Below are 17,694 nucleotides of genomic sequence, written 5' to 3'. Positions count from 1 at the left end.
TCGAATCCCACATCAGGCTCCCGGTGCATGGAGCCTGCTTCTCCCTCTGCCTATGTCTCTGCCTCTCTCTCTCTCTCTCTGTGACTATCATAAATAAAAAAAAAAAAAAGTCTTTAAAAAAAAAAAAAAAAGAATAGGATAAAACTATGATGACATGACAAAACAGGTATCTGGCCCCTCAAAATTTCCTGATTTAAAAGTCTCAAGATTCTTACCTTGTCCATAAAACGATAATCTCTCCCTTCTTTTTAATAACATTCTTTGCAGATAGGCTTATGGGAGACGTGGAAGATGCTGCTGATGGATCCTTAATCCCTGGGCTTGATGATGAGGGGTCTTTAGTCACTGCAGGGGCCTTTTTCTTACTGGCTTTCTTTCGGTGAGCTTCATCATTCTCACCAGAATCTTGGGTAATTTTCTTGGTCTTTTCCCTACTGGTTAAGTCTGTCTCTTTTCTCTGTTTTTTATGAGAATGATTTAGGTCAGAAAGGTTTTTTCTCTTTTTAGGAGCATTATCCAAAGCTCCAGGCAACATTGAACCATCAGAATTTGATGCCAGCTCTGACTTTAAATCATCCTTTTTAACTTCACATGAACTGGGAGGTTCTGAGGTCAAATCAATATAGGCTTCTTCAACAATGCATTCCAAAGGCCTGTCTGCCACTTGCACCTTTTCTTCTTTACAATTATCTCCTTCTACACATATTACCTGACACTCTGAGCGTTCAACAGCTAAAGCAGGACAGTTACTTTCATTTTTACTTTCACTTGAAACATCTTGTGTCAAATCAATAAAAGCATCCACGGTATCAGGCTGCATATTATCTAATATTTGAGCACTCTGATCTAAATTGCCCTCAGAGCATCCCAACTGATCAATATTTAAAACTGTTACTTCTATGAATTCCCCCAAGTTTTTGGTCTCAGTGACTGGATCTTTTGTGAGGTCTATATATGTGTTTGGAAGGTGATCCTCGACAGAATGTGAAATTTCTTCCATTGGAGGCAATTCTTCAATGCTTTCAGGTACTTTTGGTTCCCACACTTGATGCAACTTGAAACATTCATCAGTCACTTCATTACTATCGCCCACTTTGCCAGAAGCATCTTTAAGAAATTCATATATATCGGGAACCTGTGTTTGTATCATACAGTCCTGTTCTTCTTGAGCTGATTTACTACTATGAACATTGCTGTTGGAATTTACTTCCTCCACAGATTTAAAAACTCCATTCTGACATGAAACATATTCTTTCTCTGCCTCTTTATCAGATTCCTTTTCCACTCTGGGTAAAGATGTCAATGATTCATCGGCCACCATATTCTGTTTAAGACTAGGGGAGGTAGATGGTGCTGCACGCCGTATTTTCACAATGAAATGATCGTTGGACTTTTCCATAATGACAGCATGCATGGGCAGGTTGGGGTGGTACTGAAAGCCTGGAGCCACAGACCGACTTGTCCATGATGAAGAACAACTTGATTTGCTGCTTGAATTATCAGACTCCAGGGCTAAATGAATATCTTGTTCAGATGCATCTTCTTCCTCAAGTAAGGCATCTTCACTAAAATGGGCACTAATAACTTCTTCGGGAGTTGAACTAGACAAAACTTCAGGCTTTAAGAAACTAAGATGACCATCTGACTTCAGAGGTGACGGCACTGTTAAAGAGACTGCTAGATCTTCAAGAAGTATGGAGGAAATGCAGGGCTTGCTCTTTTCTGAACTACATACATTATCTTTACTCAAAGCTATGTTAGTGGACACTTCAAACATACAACTTTCATCTAGTACATCAGGATGAACTGGCATTGAAAGCCCTGATGACAGAGAAGGGCCTTTCTCAGATGATAATAATGACCAGTTATCATCACTAATCATTTTAGGACACGGAGAAACCACCCCTGAAACGAGCTCGTCGGTTGTACAGGCTGGTATAGATTCACACTTAAGACTCTCCAGCAGCTGTTTTTCTGGGGTCTTTAACTCCCACTCACTTTTTTCATTACAATTAACACTGTTATCCAAAAGATCAGAACCCTGTAACAAACTTTTAAATATTTCACCCATCTGTGCATCACTCACTAAATTAAAAGTAAGGCTAGAGGCTTGCTGTTCAGTCAGAATCTCGAAACTGCGTTCTGGCTTCAAAGCTGCGTGCTGGGATGTTTGTGCATCCTCTATGGTGCTGCCTTCAATTTTCCCTGGCTTTGGGGTGTTGGGACAGTTTGGTTCCAAGGAGTGTTCTTCAGATTGAGAGTTCTTAATGTTATCAAAGCAAGTGTTAAAACTTTTTTTAATGTCACGCTTTACTGTGTTAATATTGAAATTATTTTGGTCTTGATGTTTTTCCTCAGATTTTTTACATCCTAGTGAAGACTTACAATTAACAGAAACTTCTGATTTGAGAGATTTCTCTTTCAGCATTTCTTTGCTGGCATAGTCCACATTCCCCTTCTGACAATTAGAATATTGTGCTTTCTCTTTATTTATCTTTTCACGTTTTCCTTCATCACTGTCACTGCCAAAGTTTATGGAATCACAAAACTTTACTAAGATTTTCTTAAGCTTTGCAAACAAGTAATCCAGCTGTTCATCTACAAATTTCCACAATTTCTTTTTCATATCTGGCAGCTGCTGTTCAAACAAACGATCCACAATGCCGTTCTTTTTAACTTGCTTAAGTTTAGATTCTATAACATCACAAAGACTATTCTGTAAAGTAGTCACAGATTTTGAGATTTTGGATAAGTCAAGGTGTTTAATTAGTGATGTAAAACTCAAAACTGCTGACTCGATGATTCTATGAAACTGTATTAATGAAAATTTTACCTTGAATTTCATATAATTTTTCCTTACATGTTTTCTTATCATTCGCAACATGTGCATAATCTCTCGTACAGAAGAGGGTGCAGCAATAATCGGAACTATTTTTTCCAGGCTGGAGGTACTCATTGTCTTCTCTTTCTTCTCTGTTTTTGAAGATCTGCTAGATTCACTTCGTCTTTTATTCCATTTGCTTTTGGTCTGATGGATTTTTATAGATGTTTTCCTATTGTCTCTACCCAAATGCATAGTACTTTTCCTACTTCCTGGGCTAGTTTTTGTGTTCTGCACCTCAGTTGAAGTCCTAGGTTTGGCACTTTTTTCAAAACTTTTTTGTGGTTTAGGTTTTTCACTATCGCTTACAATTTCTCCTTCTTCTAATTCATCTAAAGATGAATTCTTATGAGAGTCTGCATCTATAAATTTGTCAGATTTGCAAACTGGCTTTTGATTTTCCTTATTGAGATCAGACTTGCTCTTGGAGGTAGACTGAGCTGAATTTGGGAATATATCTGTGGAAGAGAAAATATATTATAGTCACATGACTAGAGCCTTAGTCATTTGACATTTTCATACTAAATTTAACAAAAACTTAAAATACTGAGGCAATTCTTTTCTTTTTTTGTTTTTGAAGTAGGCTCCAGGGCGCCTGAGTGGCTCAGATAATTGGGTGTTTGCCTTTGGCTCAGGTCATGATCTCTAGGTCCTGGGATAGAGCCTGGCCGTTGGACTCCCTGCTCAGTGGGAAGTCTGCTACTCCCTCTCCCTCTGCCTCTGCCCCTACTCATTTACACACACTCTATCAAATGAATAAATAAAATCTTTTAAAAAATAAATAAGCTGGGATCCCTGGGTGGCGCAGTGGTTTAGCGCCTGCCTTTGGCCCAGGGCGCGATCCTGGAGACCCGGGATCGAATCCCACGTCAGGCTCCCGGTGCATGGAGCCTGCTTCTCCCTCTGCCTGTGTCTCTGCCTTTCTCTCTCTCTCTCTGTGACTATCATAAATAAATAAAAATTAAAAAAAATAAAAAAATAAAAAATAAAAAAATAAAAAATAAATAAGTAAAAAAGAAAATATGCTCCACACCTCTATACCTAAGCCTGGAGCTCAATGCAGGGCTTGAAATCACAACCCTGAGATCAAGAGTCAGATGCTTAACCAACAGAGCCACCCAGGCACCCCCAATTCATTTTTTTTAAAGATTTTATTTATTTATTTACTTATGAGAGACACAGAGACATAGGCAGAGGGAGAAGCAGGCACCATGCAGGAAGCCCGATGCAGGACTCGATCCCAGAACTCCGAGATCATACCCTGAGCCAAAGGCAGACAGACACACTCAACCACTGAGCCACCCAGGTGTCCCCCCAATTCATTATTTTAATAGCTTTTTTTAGTAAACAATTAATGCCTAATACTTAATCATGTCATATATTTTTTTCATTATTTAAATTTTTTTTCCTCAATAAAATGTTAATGCCTAATATTTAATCATGTCATATGTCTTTACTGGTCTCAGTTGGTGCTCAGTGATGGTATATGGTCATCGGAAAAACCATCAACCAACTCTTCAGGTATCTTTACTTCATGTTAGCAGCATTACCTACTCTACATCATCTGATGATGGCTTTTGAACAAAAACATACCTGAAAGCAAGTAAAGAGTATTAGTAACAATCTGTCCTAGCACTCCCTTTTTTGTAAAAATAAGAATTATCTAAATTTAAAGGCTCAATGTACATTTCTAATTAACAATGGGGTCTAAATAGTATGTTAATTATATTATCAAAAAAGAAAAAGCACTAACTCTTCTTTCTTATAATATTCTGAATTCTCACAAAGAGTTATAGAACATAATATAAACTATTACCTTTATGACTGTTATTACATAATGGAACTTGAGATGGGCTTTCCAATCTAAGAACTTTTGCTACAGGTCTCACTGGACTATTCAGAGGACTGATGGCTTCTGGAATAGGCCTCAGGTGATTAAGATCAATGCTCAGAACTGAATTCTCATCATCATTATATACTGAGTTTGTTTCACTGATTTCCATCCTGTTGTCCATTAACTCAGTCTGCTGAAGTGAGGATTCTAGTGTCTCCTTAGGTGAGCAAGGCTCCAAATGGTAAGACTTATTTTCAACCAGTGGTGTATCTACAAGAGAAGGCTCAAGTTTGCAGTTACCATCTTCTGAAAGGACTACTGGCAAAATACCAGTTTCTTCAACTGAAGGCTGCAAACTGCTATCAGTGGATTCAGCTACTTCTGTTGAAAAAGCCTCCTTTATTCCCATACCTTCAGAAACAGTAGAGGAACTTAAATCATTTTTTTTTTTATCCAATTCCAAGCCAAAGTTTTGAGAAACATTTGTTTGTAATATGTCCATTACTACAGGAACTGCTGCGCTGGTACCGTTAATAGTTTGTTCCATTTCTTTTGATGATGGAAACAGGGATTCTGTTTGTTCCATTTCCACAGGTGCTGAGAAGGAAGTCTCTGTACCACAAATGGGCACATCACAATCCATAGTATTCTCAACATTAGATTTAACTAACAAACTATTTTCTTCTTCCATTTTCCTTTCTGGATTACTGGTACTGGGTTCAGATGTAACTGCAAGAACATCCTTTGGTTCTGACAACTTTGATTCGGTTTCCTCTGTGGTATGTTCACTGACAGAGGAAACACATGTCACTGTTGTCGCCTGCACCAAGCACTCTAAATCACATATGCCACTGGATTTGGGGATATTGGTTATTTTATGGTGGTTATCTGGAGAAACAGGCTGCTTTTTAGCAGGAGAAAGTGTTAAGTTCAATTTTTCCATAAAACTCAACTTTAAGTCTTTATTTTTTGCTTCATTTGGACCATTGTCAGCTTTAATTGCAAGCTCCTTATTATCTGCTCCTTCGGAAGTATCACTGTTAGAGACTTCACCTTTATCGTTCTTTGGCTCATTCTGTCTCTTTAAATCAGTAGTGGTTTTCTTAGTTTCTTTGTTAGTCTTCTGCAAATGTTCTGTAGGTGTTCTTTTTTCACTTCTCATATGCCTACTTTCTTCTTTGCTTTCTCGTTCTCTTTTCCTCTTCTCTTCAGTTCTATGCCGTTCTGCTTTTAAAGGTGTATTTTCCCATTGGTGTAAACCATCAACTTCCTTGGAGTCAACGTGTTTATGAGTTCTACTGGATGAAAGAAAGGAAGGACATCTTCCTTCTTGAAAACTATGATTACTTACACCTCTATCTCTTTTACAATCCTCCCTCCCCCTTCTCTCGTCCGGGTGGTATTTACTTGAATTATAAGAAGATTTTAGTTCATTCTTGGAATGAGGAACTGACGCTCGTTCAGATCTTCTCCAATGATCCTGGTCTTTTACTACGGATTTCGGTTTTTGATCAGCTTTTCTTTCTTCTTTGTCTTGCGACTTAAGTTCTTTTCTATTTATATTTTGTGATCTTTCACTTTGTCTTTCTAGTTTTTTGTCACTTTGAGATTCCACTCGGGCGTGTGACCTTTCTCTAAAGGTCTCTTTCTCCCAAGAAGAGCTAATGCGTTCATTTTTATAATCCAAATCTGTGTTACTTTTAAACTTTGAATTTTTGCTTTCAGCCTTTGGTTCACCTTTACCATATTTCTCAGAACGTCCTTGTAGCCTTTGACTACCCTCTATGTTCCTCGAGTCACCATCACCACAACCAGTATTTAAGTCTTTCCGTATTCTATCCGTTCCTCTGCTATATTGGCTATGTCTAATATCTTTTCTCCCTCTTCTACTATCCTCATTTGAGATACTCTCACCAACCTGATAATGGGAACGTGACCAAATGCCATTGGTGCAGTGTTTTTCAACAGATGGAGACAAATACAAAGTGCTCTTTTTTTCACAATGTGATTTTCCTTCCTTTTCGGGATTTGGCAGTGAAGTGCTATGATGTACATCTTTGGAAACATCACTTTTCACTCTGAGATCAGTCTTTGAACAGTCGTCCAAATGGGGAGATCTGGATTTAAGATCTTTTGTTTTAACTATATCTGGTGTCCTTATAGTTTTGTGATTATTTCGAAAATGTGAGAATTCAGATAATCTATTGAGAAATAGAAATTACAACAAAAACCAAAGTTAATTGCTTTTTAATAATCTAAATTTTAATCACATGCAAAACACTTTAAAATTCAGGGCTCACATCCTGGCAAAACTGATTTTATTTATATAAAGACGTGAGTGATACTTACCAGCTTCTAACTAAATGGGCCCGTTTTCAAAACAGGGAACTCTTTCATTTGCTTTGCTCAAAGCCTGGAGGACCTCTCCATTCTATCTCAGCATTTACCAACGTCTTCCAGACTTCCCTTAACACAGGCAGACAACTCACAAACTCACCACAGATTCATTTCTTTTAGAACAAATGACACTGTTTTCTTGCCCATACTCACTCTAGTACAACTGAAACAGAAGAAAAGGTAAAAAACTGCCAACAACACAATCATAGGTTTCTATGTAGCTCTCTACCCTAGGTTTTGTTTCACATACAATCCCACAGTAAACCAAAGCATAAATAGTCATCTTAAAGTGGCACATAACTCCATATTATTCTTTATTTTTCTTTATTTTTGCGTAGTATATGATTCTTTCTTAGGGGAATGGCATATATTTATCTTTTACCAACAACAAAAGCCTAAAAGGTTTTATATTAGTGTTTCAGAAAACTGGCAGTTTTCCTAATAATAAAATGTAAATAACTCATTTTAGTTCTTTGTAATACTTTTAAGTCCATCTTCCTGAATTCCTTAACTTTCCTGAATCTCCATAATTTTTTTACATTTATTTATTTATTTATTTATTTATTTATTTATTTATTTATTTAACGAGAGACACAGAGAGAGAGGCAGAGACACAGGCAGAGGAAGAAGCAGGCTCCCTGCAAGGACGCCGATGTGGGACTCGATCCTGGATCCTGGGATCACACCCTGAGCCGAAGGCAGACGCTCAACTGCTGAGCCACTCAGACGTCCCTTTTTTTATAAAAGATTTTATTTATTTATTCATGAGAGATACAGAGAGAGAGAGAGAGACATAGGCAGAGCGAGAAGAGGCTCCCTGCAGGGGAGACTCAATTCCAGGACTCTGGGTTCATGACCTAAGCAGAAAGCAGATGCTCCACCACTGAGCCACTCAGGCATCTCAAATCTCTATAAATCTATTCCTACTCAGTACTAAATGTATAGAGAACACCAAAGCTTAAAAGACTCAGGAATAAGGAGAGATTTTTATAAAAACAAAAGAGGATATGGGAAACCTACAACCTAAAACAATAAACAGGCTTCATATGGATCTTGTTATGAGTTAAATTGTGCCTCCCAACTCAAATTCATATGTTGAAGTCCTAACTCCCAATATCTCAGTATGACTTTACTTGAGGACAAGATCTTTACAGAGGCAATCAAGTTAGAGAGGTCACTAAGGCGGGCCCTAATCCACTATAATTAGTATCCCTATAAAAAAGGGAAATATACACTAGAGATATGTGTACAAGGAGCACAAAAGGAAGAGGTACAGGAAGAAAGTAACCATTTACAAGCCAAAGAGAGAGGCCTGGAACAGATCCTTCCACCACAGAGTCCCCAGAAGGAATCAATCTTGCTAACACCTTGATCTTGGACTTCTAGGTTCTAGAACTATGAAACAATAAATTTAAATAACATATTTATTAAGCTATCTAGTTTATGGTAGAATGTTATGGCAGCCTCAGGAAACTAATACAGATCTTGACTCAAAAAAACAATTAGGGGATCCCTGGGTGGCGCAGCGGTTTGGCGCCTGCCTTTGGCCCAGGGCGTGATCCTGGGGACCCGGGATCGAATCCCACATCGGGCTCTCGGTGCATGGAGCCTGCTTCTCCCTCGGCCTGTGTCTCTGCCTCTCTCTCTCTCTCTCTCTCTCTCTGTGACTATCATAAATAAATAAAAATTGAAAAAAAAATATTAAAAAAAAAAAAAAACAATTAGGAGATAACTTCAAGACAACTGGGGAAACATGAATATAAAAACTATTAACTATAAAAGAAAAAATCTGATGAACTGAACATCACTATTAATAAAAACTTCTAATCCTCACAAGACACAATAAAGGGGGGGAATGGGGTAACTAGGTGATGGGCACTACAGAGGGCACCTGATGAGATGAGCCCTGCGTGTTATACTTAATGTTGGCAAATTGAATTTAAATATTTTTTATTTTATTTTATTTTTTGAATTTAAATATTTTTTAAAAGACACAATAAAGAGTGAAAACAAGTCACAGAATGGCTGATGTTCATGATAAATTTACCCAACAGAGAACTCATATTCAACAAAGGACATACACGTAATGTACGTCATACTTATCAAACCTATAAACTATTACACTGTAAGCTCCTAAAAGACAGTTCTAGTCTACAGGGCTTGTAATATATATTTAGCATAGCTCCTTACTAGGTAAAATGCTATCCAAAGCTTTATATTAAGGGGTATCTGGCTAGCTCAGAAGAGCATACAACTCTTGATCTCAGGGTCATGAGTTTGAGCCCCTGTTGGGTGCAGAGATTACTTAAATAAACTTTTTAAAGTAAAGTTTTCTATTAAAATGAACCTTCACCTAACACACTTCCCAGAATTTACACTCTTAAATTTCACCTTACATTATGTTTTTTCTATTAAAAACATGGTTTCAACATGATAAACACTTACCATTAGAATACCAGATACAGGTCACAATTAAAAAGTGAAATTATTTGGCAGAATATTTACTAGATAATGTAAAAACACATCAATCAATCTAATGACATAACTCTCATTTATTCACCCAGTTTCTCTTTCCACCCTATTCAAGTATCACATCCCTCCTATAAAAGATTCAAATTTGTATAAAATTTCCCCAATATTTCAGGAAGTAATCTTATACTAGTTGCACTGATGGGATTTAGGTTAGTAAACAGATAAAGCCACCTTCATTTTCAACAGGCCTAAAGTGCCTTATGATGCCGTATAGTACACATACAAGATTATCTTCTCTCACCTGTCAAACATTTATTGACTATCTGCCATGTGCCAGGCTCTGAGCCAAGTGCTTGATAAAAATGTTAAAGATACAAAGACATGGTCCTTGCTCCATGAAGCTTACAATTTAGTGAAAAGATAGATACTAAAAGATAGTTCTAGTCCACAGAGCTTGTAACACAAGAGGTAATATGGAGATAAGAAAGATACTAAACAAGTAATCCCATTAACAATTTTAAAAACTCAAAATGTACATGAAGCTACAAAAGAAAAATCTGACCTATTGCGGGATAACAGACTAATACCCCTGTGAAAAGGAAGTTTATCCTGAGACCTGAGAATGAAGTGATTTTTAGCAGACGGAGGAGCCTTCCAGGGAATGGATGTTTCCAGTCCATGCAAAGGCAGAGCTCATGGTACATCCAAGGAACCAAAAGAATGCCAGAGACATACCAGAGCTATGACACCCAGGACAAAGGTAAACACTGAAGGCAAGACCTGAGAAGCAATTTAGGACAATATTGTGAAGAGTGGAGTAATTCTATGATAGCAAGATGTCCAGACTTGTACTTTAAAAAGTGTCCATCTGGGGGCTCCTGAGTGGCTTAGTCAGTTAAGCATCTGACTCCTAATTTCAGCGCAGGTCTTGATCTCAAAGTTGTGAGACTGAGCCTCATGGAGGGCTCCACACTCAGCAGGAGACCTACTGAAGGTTCGTTCTCTCTCTCTCTCCCCCCCACACCTCCCCTTCAATCCTCCCTCTCCCTTTCTCCTTCCCTAAAAAAGAAAAGAAAATAAAATTTTAAAAATGAAAAAACAAAAGGTATCCTGTCTGTGGCTTTCATACTAAGAACAGATAAACCAGAGGCTGGAAAGAGCAAGAATGGATGTAGAGAGACCAGCAGAAACAATGCTGCCTAATAAGAGTTGGTAATAACAATGATGGTAAAAATGGAGAGAAATGAGTAATTTGAGTGATTCTAAAGACATAAAAATCAATAGGACAAACTTTGCGCAGTGGCAGTATCATAGCCAATGAGGTTTATCAGAGGCACGATTATTGCTAATTGAAAAATCAACAGGACATGATAATGAATTTAGATCTGAGGGGTGATTAAAGAGGTAAGTGCCCATGATGACTTCTAGGCATGGAGACTGTATGTCCCAGTTTGCCAAGTAATCTCATGCAATTATTAATAGCACCCACTTCTACTCTTAAAAGGGTCCTGGTGTGGGCAATAAATTACATGGTCATTCTACCCCTAGGTCTCTGGCTTGCACCAGCTGAATTAATGAGGGGGAATCCACTGACCTAGGAAACATGGAAGAGGTTTGATCATAAATTCCATTTTGGATGAGGTAATTTTGAATATTCTATAGAGATGTGAAGTAGTTATAAATAGAATTGATCTATGAATGAGATGACTTTACACGAAAATACTGATAGAGAAAGGAAAAAACACAGGTTTGAGCTTTGAAGAATTCCAATCTAGCCAAGTATGAAAGAATAAAATTGAAGTTAGGAAGAAAACGAAGAATCAGGAAAGCCAATGTGGGAGACTATTTCAAGAAAAGAAGGTCAATTATGTCAAATAGTGTGTGAGGGCAAGTTAAAATTAGAACTCAAAACTGATGGATGTAACAACAGTCACCACTGACCAAAATGACAACTGGTTCAGTATACCAACAGGTAGAAATCAGCATAAAATGGAGTCTAGAGTGAGTAGAAAAGGAAAATGAAGACAGCAAGTTGAGAAGGTCTTTGAAGGTCTGACTGTGGAAGGGAAGGAGATGAAATTCTCTGGAGAATACTGCACCCAATCAAAATTTTAAAGAGAAAAAGAATATTAGTCACTTACAGTAAAACCTTAAATTCTTAATAAAATGCATGATTTTCCTATCTTTCCACCAAAAGTTTACTATATTCCACATATCAATACACATGTGATTTATAAACAGATCCACACTCTTCAATTGTACCTTTGGTGAAGATTACTTATTTCTTCATCCTTGCGATTTATTTCCACTCTAGCGGTTTTGATAAGTGCTGAAATATTCTTCTTAAGAGACTGGTTTTCATTTTTTAAGCTGAAATTCTAAACAGCATAAAATATATTTAAAGTACATATATAAATATGTCCACAGGATTATTAAACTTCTACATATAGAATACAGCTAATGATTACTGAATGCTCTAACTACATGCCAGGCATCACATTTTTTTCCCTGTGTAATTCTCAAAAAAGAGAAGTACATGAGAAGTATGATTATGCTCATTATGCAGCAGAGATTCAAAGATGACTGGCACCAGAGAAAGGCCAGTTCAAGTGAAACTACTTAAAACAGGGATCAAAATGAATAGGCAATATAACATTCAGTAAAAAGACAAGAAAAAAGTTTTGCTTGGGTCATTATCTTGAAAATTGAAAATAAAGACAAACTTTATTATATTTAACAACTAATGTTTAATTTGCAACAATGTACTAATTCTCAGATGAATAAAGAATGAATTTATTAGGATTAACTTGTTCTTTAGGGGAAATGGAAATGAAGAGAAACAGCACTACCAAAAAGAAAAAAATCAGAACAAGACATGACCTTCCTGTATTCTACAGCATGCTCACAAAAAGAGTCATTCTTGCAAAAATTGTGAAGACATAACCATTTTCCCCCAACAGCCATTCTAAATCTTTGCTCCTCAACCCATTCTCTTTTAAACCACCTGATATCACCTTCACTAATTTTCTATTATTTAACTGTTAACTAGTCTAACAGATCTTTATGTCAATGTCATTTAACAAATCAATCCACTTTCTGCTATCAATTTCCTGGACACAGGAAATAATGCATGTTTCATGTAACACTAATGAGAGTTTCCTTTTAAACTACTAACACTTTAGCATCTTAATTTCTAACAAAAACAATTTATTACATTTTGATTTAAAACTAAGGCAAAAGGCCCCAGGGCCTCATAATGTTTCCCTTCCATTGACTGGAGGAGAAATTTTAAAAAGGTAAAAATGTTCATTATAATCCTACCTGTGTTTGTATTTCCTTAAACTTTTTCATTAGCTCTTTCATTTGCAGTTGACATTTACCATATTCTACTTGCAACTGTAAGATATAAAAAAATTAACTTAAGCATTGTTCTAAATTACTTTCTTAGCCTAAATGACATTTTAATTTTTTTTTTAATTTTTATTTATTTATGATAGTCACACAGAGAGAGAGAGAGAGAGAGGCAGAGACACAGGCAGAGGGAGAAGCAGGCTCCATGCACCGGGAGCCCGACGTGGGATTCGATCCCGGGTCTCCAGGATCGCGCCCTGGGCCAAAGGCAGGCGCCAAACCGCTGCGCCACCCAGGGATCCCCTAAAATATTTTAAAATTTAGAAAATCAACCCACTATGAAGGGTAGACAAGGTCTATTTCTACTAAAAGATATTTAGTAAAATTACTAGTCTTTAAAAATTGTCCCAACCAAAAACTTATTTTGTTTAGTTTCACATTTAATCTCCAGATCTTAAAATCCAAATAAGGTAGAAAGAAATTTGTCTGAATTAAGTCTTGAGACATTTTATAACTTAGTACAAATCATGAAAAGATAAAATGTTTTATCATACTGATTGCCTGTTGAGGTTTTATATACTCAGACACAAATTTAATCAAGTCAAATTGTAACTAAATTTAGACAAGCATTCAGAAAAGATTTTTTTAAAGCAGATCTGAAGGCAGAAACTGACTTAAATATTCTTTTAGACTACGAGCTATTTCTTAAACAGAATGTTTAATAGTAAGCTAATGGATGAACCTCAGAAGCCATAAAAGGTTAAATAATTGTCCTTAATTATGGCAAACCGTACATCATTGTATGTTGCTTCCTTTGCAGTTCCTTCTTCAGTCAGGATTTCCTCATATAAATCCAAACAATTTCGGGATGGTATACACGATTTGGAAGTATTGTCTAAAACAAATAAACAAAAAGCTCTTAAATTAAAATATGTACTTTCTGATTCAATCCTATCAAAATTCCAACGTCTTTTTTTTCACAGAAATAGAAACAACAATCCTAAAATTCATAAGAAACCACCAAAAATAGCAATTAGACAAAGCTACCTTGAAAAAGAAGACCAAAGCTGGAGGCATCACATTTCCTAATTTCAAACTATAATACAAAACTATAGTAATCAAAAATAAAATCAGTTTTGATTACTATTGGCATAAAAACAGACACATATCAATGAAACAGAATAGAGACCCCAGAAATATATGTGGTCAATTAATTTACGACAGAGGAGCCAACAGTATACAATAGGGAATGGATAAGCTCTTTCAATAAATGGTGCTGGGAAAACTGAACCCCAACTTAAATCCAAACACAAAAATCAAAATCAACTCAAAATGGATTTAAAAGACTTAAATGTGAGACCCCAAACCATAAACTCTCAGGGAAAAAAATATAAGGGGAAGCTCCTAGACATCATCAGTCCAGGCCAAGACTTCTGGATCCAACACCAAAAGCAAGGGAAATAAAAGCAAAAATAAACAAGTAGAACGACATCAAATTAAAAGCTTCAGAACACAGGGCGCCTAGGTGGCTCAGTCAGTCAATCATCCAACACTTGATTTTGGGTCAGGTCATGATCTCAGGGTCATGAGATCAAGTCCCACGTTGGGCTCCATGTTGGGCTCCACACTGGGCAGGGGGCCTGCTTAAGACTCTCTCTCTCCCTCTGCCATTCTCTTTCTAAAAAAAAAAACAAAAAAAAAAAAAAAACAAAAAAAAACCCTAATTAATTAATAGAAATTAGCTTCAGCACAACAAAGGAGGCCATCAACAAAATGAAAAGGCAACTCACAGAATGGGAGAAAATATTTGGAAAGTATATATCTAACACGGGGTTAGTATCCAAACTATATAAAGAACTCATACCACCAGGGACGCCTGGGTAGCTGAGCGGTCTAGCACCTGCCTTCAGCCCAGGGCATGATCCCAGAGTCCCAGGATCGAGTCCCACAACAGGCTCCCTGCATGGAGCCTGCTTCTCCCTCTGCCTGTGTCTCTTCCTTTAAAATTTTTTTTTTAATTTTTATTTATTTATGATAGTTACAGAGAGAGAGAGAGGCAGAGACACAGGCAGAGGGAGAAGCAGGCTCCATGCACTGGGAGCCCGATGTGGGATTCGATCCCGGGTCTCCGGGATCGCGCCCTGGGCCAAAGGCAGGCGCCAAACCGCTGCGCCACCCAGGGATCCCTGCCTATGTCTCTTCCTTTCTCTCTCTGTGTCTCTCATGAATAAATAAATAAAACCTTAAAAAAAAAGGAACTCATACCACTCAAGAGCAAGAAATAAATTTAAAAAATCTGATGGAAAAATGGGCAGAGGGATCCCTGGGTGGCGCAGTGGTTTAGCGCCTGCCTTTGGCCCAGGGCGTGATCCTGGAGACCTGGGATCAAATCCCACATCGGGCTCCCGGTGCATGGAGCCTGCTTCTCCCTCTGCCTATGTCTCTGCCTCTCTCTCTCTCTCTCTCTCTCTGACTATCATAAATAAATAAAAATTTAAAAAAAAAAGAAAAAAGAAAAATGGGCAGAGAAACTGAAGAGACATTTTTTTCAAAGACAAATAAATGGCTGACAAGATGAAAAGGTGCTCCACAGGACTAATTACCAGGGAAATGCAAGTCAAAATCAAAATGAGATATTGCCTTTTACCTGTTAGAATGACTATCAAAAAGACAAGAGATAAAAAGGTACAGCAGAGGGAATATACGCAATAATACTATGACTTTATTGATGACAAATGGTAACTACACTTAGCATGACGACCACTACATAAAGTATATAATTGTCAAATCACTATGCTGTACACTTAAAACTAATATAATGCTATACGTCAACTATACTTCAACAAAATAAATGAATAAATAAAAAATAAAAAGCACCTGCCACACTTAGCAAGTAAACATTCAGTAAAGGTTGCTGTTATCACAGAGACCTTCTCTTAAAAAAAACAAGAACAACAACCATGAGATAACAAGTGTTGGCAAAGCTGTGGAAAAAATGAAACACTTGTGCATGGTTGGCGGGAATGTAAACTGGTGCAGCTACTATGGAAAGCATTGTGGAGGTTCCTCAAAAGCTTAAAAATAGAACTATGTTATGATCAGCAATCCCACCTCTTGGTATTTTTTTAAAGAATATAAAAACAGTATCTCAAAGAGATTGCACAACCATGTTCACTGCAGCATTATTCACTATAGCCATGATATGGAAAGAGCCTAAGTGTTCATTAACAGATGGATGGTTAAAAGTGACACAAAATATACATATATGCAACTGGATATTATTCAGCCATGAGAAAGAAGGATATCCTGCCATTTGCAACAACATGGATGGACTTTGAGAACATTATGCTAAATGAAGTAAGTCAGAGAAAGACAAATATTGTATGATATCAAATTTTATGTGAACTCTAAAAACGCCAAATACATAGAAACACAGACTAGAATGGTGGTTACCAGGGGCTGGGGTGGGAGGTCAGGGAGGATGAGATGTTGATCAAAGAGTATAAACTTTCAGCTTTAAGATGATTAAGTTCTGGGAATCTAAAATACAGCATAGTGATTATAGTCAATCATACTGTATTACATACTTAAAAGTTGCTAAGAGAAGAGATCTTAAATGTTCTCACCACAGAAAAGAGATGGTAATTATGTGACATGATTGATGGAGGTGTTAGCTAAGGATAAAGTGGTAACATTTTCCAACACATAAATGTATATAATCTATACTTATATATTTTAAACTTATACAATGTTATATATCGACTATATCTCAATAAAGCTGGGAAAAAAATATACGCAAGTAAGTTTTTTGATGTGTTTACTTCAACACAAAGGGCTCTACATTTCTCTATCTCCTGCATTTCATCCAAATCTATACTGACTGTTTGGAAAACCAATTTACCTAAAATGCTTGTGCCAACAAATCAGATATAAGGATCATATTTGCTCAAAGTTTTGAGAGATTTAATTATGGAAAAGGTTTCTAATTTGAATAGGTCATTAGTCTCTCTGTATAGCCCACTCTAACTGATACATTTGAAAACATTTATAGCAACTACCCTTTTCAAAAGTTCTAATATCATGTAAACAGTGACAGTATTAATAATGTATGTACATATATCACCACCAGCTGTGTTTCAATCGTACAAAATATATTTGCTCAAGGTCCATTTAAATCTGAGACCTAGATGAATAGCAAACCTGAGTGCTAATTTGTTCTACTTATCAAACTTTGGTCAAGAAAATCCTTTCAGACTCCTAACTCTGGGAAACAAACTAGGGGTGGTGGAAGGGAAGGAGGGCGGGGGGTGGGGGTGAATGGGTGACGGGCACTGAGGGGGGCACTTGACGGGATGAGCACTGGGTGTTATTCTGTATGTTGGCAAATTGAACACCAATAAAAAATAAATTTATTATTAAAAAAAAAAGAAAATCCTTTCAAAGAATGGCCAAATTGTTGAGTAACGATGCATTACTCCAAGAATTGGTAACAACAAGATAAATACTTCCAACAGACTGATCAAAGAATATTAAACTATTTATTTTAGAATTTACATACCAGTGCTCGCTTCGGCAGCACATATACTAGAATTTACATACCAGAAACAGCACTGTCCAACCCAGCATATATGTCCAAAGAACCTTCGTCATTATTTTTAAGAGGAGAAGCTGCAAGAAAATCACATAGTTAAAACTGACTTTATGCACTTAATAAAATTTTTCTATTCCTACTCTGAAGGAAAATAGAGACTTTATTAGT

At 36.9% G+C, this 17,694-nt stretch overlaps 1 protein-coding gene and 1 pseudogene across 1 annotated transcript in view; one reads left to right on the top strand and one right to left on the bottom strand.

Moving 5' to 3' along the window:
* Positions 1-17,694, bottom strand: part of CASP8AP2 (caspase 8 associated protein 2) — a 37,101-nt gene that overhangs the window by 5,537 nt on the left and 13,870 nt on the right. Inside the window, exons 3-8 of the mRNA XM_038554732.1 lie at positions 17,535-17,603; positions 13,730-13,830; positions 12,906-12,980; positions 11,847-11,962; positions 4,698-6,916; positions 216-3,339 (exon numbers count right to left, since the gene is read on the bottom strand). Of these exons, the coding sequence (XP_038410660.1) occupies positions 216-3,339; positions 4,698-6,916; positions 11,847-11,962; positions 12,906-12,980; positions 13,730-13,830; positions 17,535-17,603 (5,704 nt within the window). The remainder of the gene's footprint in view (positions 1-215; positions 3,340-4,697; positions 6,917-11,846; positions 11,963-12,905; positions 12,981-13,729; positions 13,831-17,534; positions 17,604-17,694) is intronic.
* LOC119874364 lies at positions 10,873-11,098 on the top strand (annotated as a pseudogene).

The sequence above is a fragment of the Canis lupus genome, chromosome 12, assembly GCF_011100685.1.
Source record: "Canis lupus familiaris isolate Mischka breed German Shepherd chromosome 12, alternate assembly UU_Cfam_GSD_1.0, whole genome shotgun sequence".
Classification (NCBI taxonomy): domain Eukaryota; kingdom Metazoa; phylum Chordata; class Mammalia; order Carnivora; family Canidae; genus Canis; species Canis lupus.
Note: the sequence above shows the minus strand (reverse complement) of the source record. Positions and strands in the feature narration are given on the sequence as shown.